The sequence below is a fragment of the Caenorhabditis briggsae genome, assembly GCF_000004555.2.
Source record: "Caenorhabditis briggsae complete genome, chrIII, whole genome shotgun sequence".
NCBI classification, from domain to species: Eukaryota; Metazoa; Nematoda; class Chromadorea; order Rhabditida; family Rhabditidae; genus Caenorhabditis; species Caenorhabditis briggsae.
In genome coordinates, this window is record NC_013490.2 from 1517529 (window position 1) to 1522606 (window position 5078).

Sequence of the window (5078 nt, forward strand, 5' to 3'; positions counted from 1 at the left end):
AAACACTAGCAGACCCACGAGAGACGCAGAGAAACGAGAGAATGGGTCTGCTAATGTTTGAAAAAGCGAAAATCCACTATTTCGGCTCAAAATCAACCGTTTTCAGTCAATTTTTTTGCGATTTTTTCTAAATTTCCCCTTTTTCCAGAATTCTCCAAAACCAATCGCACCACCCGCTTCTATCCGGCGGACGTCTAGACCATGGATACACTGGCGAAGAGGAACTCTCAGCTGTGGAAGCCGATCACGACGTCGGATCGAACACAGAATCTTCTAGAGGATGCGAGGATCCTGGTGATCCGGGAGGCTGCTGGGATCCACCGTCGCTGGTCAATGGATCTTCCAGTGGAAATAACTATAATTTCAGACAAAGTCCCTCGTTGTTTAGCGATCCGTTTAAGCTGGAAATGACGAATAGTATGCATAATTAGGAATTTTCTCCTATTTCCCCCAAGAAACTCAATAATACTAACTACGGGTATTTACCATTTTTTGTCTCTTTTTGCCCCCCTTGTTATCTATTTTTCATGTAATTTTACCCCTCACTTTTACCTCACTCACATTTCTTCCCCCTGATTTTTTGCTCATTTTTACTAAAAAATGTATATATATATATAGATATTTAAAGCGGCAATGGAAAAAAAATATGAAAAAAATCGGATTTTTGAAAATGTTTGGTTTTAAAAGAGAGATTTTGGAGACACAGACAGACATACAGATGATGCGAAAAGAAAAGGACCACCCATGGAGACAGTGATTAAAAGCAGAGAAGAGGAAATAATAAATGAGGGGGAAAATGAGATTTTAGAGAGAAAAACGGTAAAAAACCATCGATTTTTCTGATTTTTCCGCTCAAAATTCTCGAAAAATCAAATTTATTGTTCTGAGCGAATGAGACGAGCCCACAAATCGTCGACCTCCCTCTGAACGAGTGGAATCATGATCTCTCCGTCGTTATCGATATAGGCGCCGATCGATTTGATGATTTTTCCCTGTCCTGAGCGTCCTTCCTTCTTGAATTCCGCTGAGAGCACGTATTTGTCGTCGTGGGCCTGAGAAAATTATTTTTTGGGTTTAAAATGAAATTTTGAGCTAAAAAACGCATTTTAAGCCGATTATCATGATTTCTTGCACATTTTATGACATTTTTCTCACAGCATGTGCAATTTTCAGCCAATTTTACCTTGATTTCCGAGCTCCACGCCCATTTACGGGTCTGTTTTCCGTCGACCTCGTTGGCCTCGTAGAAGCAGTCCTTCTCGACGTACCACTGGAACAGTTGGAGCACTCCCATGCAGATGAAATAAGAGACGGAGCACACGAGGAGCACCTGATAATCGCGAAAATAGAAATTTTTGAGTGGGAAACGAGGGAATTGAAAGATTGTAAGCTTAAAAATGGAGGCTGAAGGCGTTTTTTTGGGCTTAAAAGTTGAAAAAAACGTCTAGATATCTGGAAAAGGCTCAAAACCAAAAAACATTTTTCTTGAAAATCTGAAAATTTCAAACTAAAATCCAGAATTTAGGCGATTTTCATCGTTTTGAAGCATTTGAGCTAGAAAAATCGACCTTCAGAGCATTCTATGCTGTTCAAAACCAGGGGAAGCGTCTAGAAATCGAGGTAAACCTCAAAATCGTAGAAAAACTATTTTGACCTGAAAACTCGATAATTTTCATGCTAAAAACCCTGAATTTCCGCGATTTTCAAGGTTTTTTCCACTAAAAATCCATATTTCCCTCCCTTACAATCTTAGATTTCGGGAACGGCGCATAGAAGTCGTATCCACAAGCGAATGCCGAAAAAGCGACGCCGATGAACGAGATCAAGAGGCGCAAGTTCATCAAATTGTGCTGCTCCGTCCATCCGACCTTGTCGTTGAGAATCTGCAAGAAAATTAATGAAAAATGAGCTGAAACCCCCCGAAATCGACAAAAACCTTCTTGACAACTTCATCGAGCCCATTCTTGACAGTTGGTCCGTCCCACTTGTTCACAACGGTGATTCGCTCGTCGGACATCGCTGAAATTTCGTTTTTTGCAAAAAAAAAATCTGGAAAATCTCAAAAAATAGCTGAAAAATCGACTGAAAACGGAGTAGTTTGAACTGGGTGACGTCGCAAAAATTTATAGTGCAATTGCGCGTCGCGGTGTTTGCGGAACGACTAAAATAAATCCCGAAAAAGGTGTGCGGGGGATTTGCAAAGCAAAAGGGGCGGAGCCTTGGCTCAAATTTGTTTTTTGTTGGTTTTTCGTGCTGAAAATATCTGAAAATATTTTAATTTTTCTGAAAATTTCAGCGATTTTTTTTTGTTTTTTTCTCATTTTGGGGAGTTTAAAAAGAAAATTTGATGAAAAAAACTCCAAAAAAAGCTGTAAAAAATCAATTTTTCAGCTTTTTTTTCTGAAAAAATAAATTGAAAAATTGAAAAAAAAACGAATTCCGTTAAAAAATGCATCGAAATAATCGAAAAATCGGAAAAAAAAATAAAAAATTGATTTTTCAAGAATTAAAAAAAATTCTCAGGAATTTAAAACAATTTTTCTTCAAATTTATGTTAAAATGTCAATTCGAAGATCCAAGGACCCAGAAAAATGAATTTTTTTAATTGAAAACCCTCTGAAAAATTTTTGCGCGATTTTTCGAAAAATTCGAAATTTTGAAAAATTTTCAAATTTCTGAAAATTTCACTTATTTTTGCAATTTGAAGGGTCTGTATGAATTTTTCACTATAAAAAACGCCTGAAAATCACATTTTTGACCGATTTCTCGTAAATTTGAATTTCAAAAAAAAAATTTTTTTCAAATTTTTTTTGTTCCAGCCAACCCCAACAGATGCCCCTCGAACGATACAAAGAGAAGGAAGAATTCGTATGCATCTATAACGGTGGTGCCTACGCCGCACGTATTCAATCGGTCCACGAGAAGCCAGATTCCGAAGGATTCTACATTGTACACTATCAGGGTTGGGCGAAACGCTTCGATGAGAAGATTCGATTTGAAGAGCAAGAAGACAGAATGTTTCCGGGCACTTTGACAGACTATCATGCGAAATTCGGCGTTCCAAATGACCCGAAATCCAAAAAAGCGCCAAAAAGAAAGAGTACTGTAGCCAGATACGCATCTTCTGACGACGAGTCGGCTCCTTCTGCTAAAACTACTAAAAAATCCACAAAAAGGAAGAGATTTCCATATCCAACAGTCTCCACGAACTTTGAACTGCCACCAGCACTCGCTACGATGCTTGTCGATGACTATACGGCGATTCGGAAAGGATTCGTCAGTAAAATTCCTGCCGAGCACTCTATCGATCGAATTATCACTGACGTGAGCGTTTTTGAGGGAAAATGAACGGAAAATTGAATTTTCAAAGCTAATTTTGAGCTCGTATCGTGAATTTTTGATCAAAATTGATCAATTTTGAGCCGAAATAGCGAATTTTCAGTTTTACAAAAATTAGCAGACCAGTTATCTTGTTTCTGAAAAGTGCGATATTCGAGCTGAAATAATTGTGATTTTCAAGCTAAAAATGAGATTTCTGAGCTGAAAATAGAGATGTTTGAACTAAATATTGGGATTTTTGAGCTGAAAATTGTGATTTTTGATAAAAAATATTCTGAAAATCGGATTATCGAGCTAGAAATATATGCTCAAAAATCTCGATTTCCAGTTCAAAAACACCAATTTTAGCTCAAAAATTTCAAATTTCAGCTAAAAAATCCCGAATTTCATCTCAAAAATCACAATTTTTAGCTAAAAAATCTAAATTTTCTGCTCGAAAATCTCAATTTTCGGCTCAAAAATCCCATTTTCAGCTAAAAATCACAAAATTCAGCTCAAAAACCGAAATTTTCGCTTTTTCAGTACATCAAGACGCTGCCGGCCAAAAACGCGGATCTAGAGAACATTGACGATGTGGTCATCGAATACGACAGTACAGACATCCGTATCACCAATTTGGCAATGATTTGTACCGCTCGTGGTGTGGCCGACTATTTCAATGCCGTTTGTGGGTTAGTTTTAGCGAATTTGAGGTGTAAAATTGGAATTTAACCGAATTCTAGCTACTAAAATCGCAAAATATGACGATTTTTGAGTCAATTTCGGCAATTTGAGTTGGAAAAAGTTTATAAAAACACCGAAAATCGGGATTCTTCACCCTAAACTAGGTTAAAATGGGGATAAATTTGATCTAAAAATCCCTGAAAATCGAAGAAAGACATTTCTGACCAGTTTGAGTGATTTCAAGCTCGAAAAATCCTCTACAATAGCGATTTGTAGCCCTAAAAACTTTCAGAAAACTCAAGAAAAAAAAAATAAAATTGTGGCTTAGTTTTTTTGCAATTTTTGAGTTGAAAAAACATTTCGAAATAGGAGGAAAGCGATCTTAAAAGATCCCTCAAAAGTCGAAAATTTTGCAAAAAAATGACATTTCTGCCCAATTTGAGCGATTTCTAGTGATACAAATCTCTAAAAATGAGCTTTTTTGGGTTAATTTTAGCAATTTTGATCTGTAAATTAAGGAAAATCGGTGAAGAAATACAATCACCTAGAAAAATCGATAAATCAATCAAAAATGCGCGATTTAAAACGATATTTATTCAGTTCCAGCGTTCAACTACTGTACCACCAAGAAAGACACCAACATCTCGAGCTGATCCGAATGAAGGCGTTGGAAATGAATCTACCGGCGCACGCTGCCACGAATACCGTAGTCGATCGAGGATTCAGACACTCGCAAGAGTATGGAATCATTCATCTAGTTCGTCTGTTGTCGAAACTTCCCGAATTGTTGGCACACACCGATTGGGAGCACAGAATTTTGAGTGTAAGTTGAAAAATCGGCTGGAAATGGCTGGAAATCGATGAAAAATGAGCCAAAATCCAGGAAAAATGAGCCAAAATCAACTGAAAATAGTCTAAAAGTGAAGAAAAATGGCTCAATAATCACTGAAAATTTATTACGAATGGTCTGAAATTCACAAAAATATAATTTTTGAGCACACAGGGTTGGCGCGGCGCCTCATATGGACGACATAGGTACACCGTTCGCGCGCATATATTGTCGGAATAAAAAAAAG

At 37.2% G+C, this 5078-nt stretch overlaps 3 protein-coding genes across 3 annotated transcripts in view; 2 read left to right on the forward strand and 1 right to left on the reverse strand.

The window, feature by feature from the left end:
- Positions 1–431, forward strand: part of Cbr-unc-71 — a gene marked incomplete at both ends in the record, with an annotated part of 5664 nt that extends 5233 nt beyond the window's left edge. The window contains one exon of the mRNA XM_045243398.1: positions 149–431. Within this exon, the coding sequence (XP_045095792.1) occupies positions 149–431 (283 nt within the window). The remainder of the gene's footprint in view (positions 1–148) is intronic.
- Positions 432–875: 444 nt separating this feature from the next.
- On the reverse strand, positions 876–2017 carry Cbr-hpo-21 (the record flags this gene model as incomplete). The annotated part of the gene is made up of 4 exons (XM_002640830.1): positions 876–1052; positions 1184–1330; positions 1746–1883; positions 1937–2017. The coding sequence occupies 4 exons, from the start codon at positions 2015–2017 to the stop codon at positions 876–878; spliced, it is 543 nt and encodes a 180-aa protein (XP_002640876.1).
- Positions 2018–2832: 815 nt separating this feature from the next.
- Cbr-mrg-1 overlaps positions 2833–5078 on the forward strand; it is a gene marked incomplete at both ends in the record, with an annotated part of 4325 nt that continues 2079 nt past the window's right edge. Inside the window, 3 exons of the mRNA XM_045243399.1 lie at positions 2833–3324; positions 3862–4010; positions 4603–4825. Coding sequence (XP_045095793.1) covers positions 2833–3324; positions 3862–4010; positions 4603–4825 — 864 coding nt within the window. The remainder of the gene's footprint in view (positions 3325–3861; positions 4011–4602; positions 4826–5078) is intronic.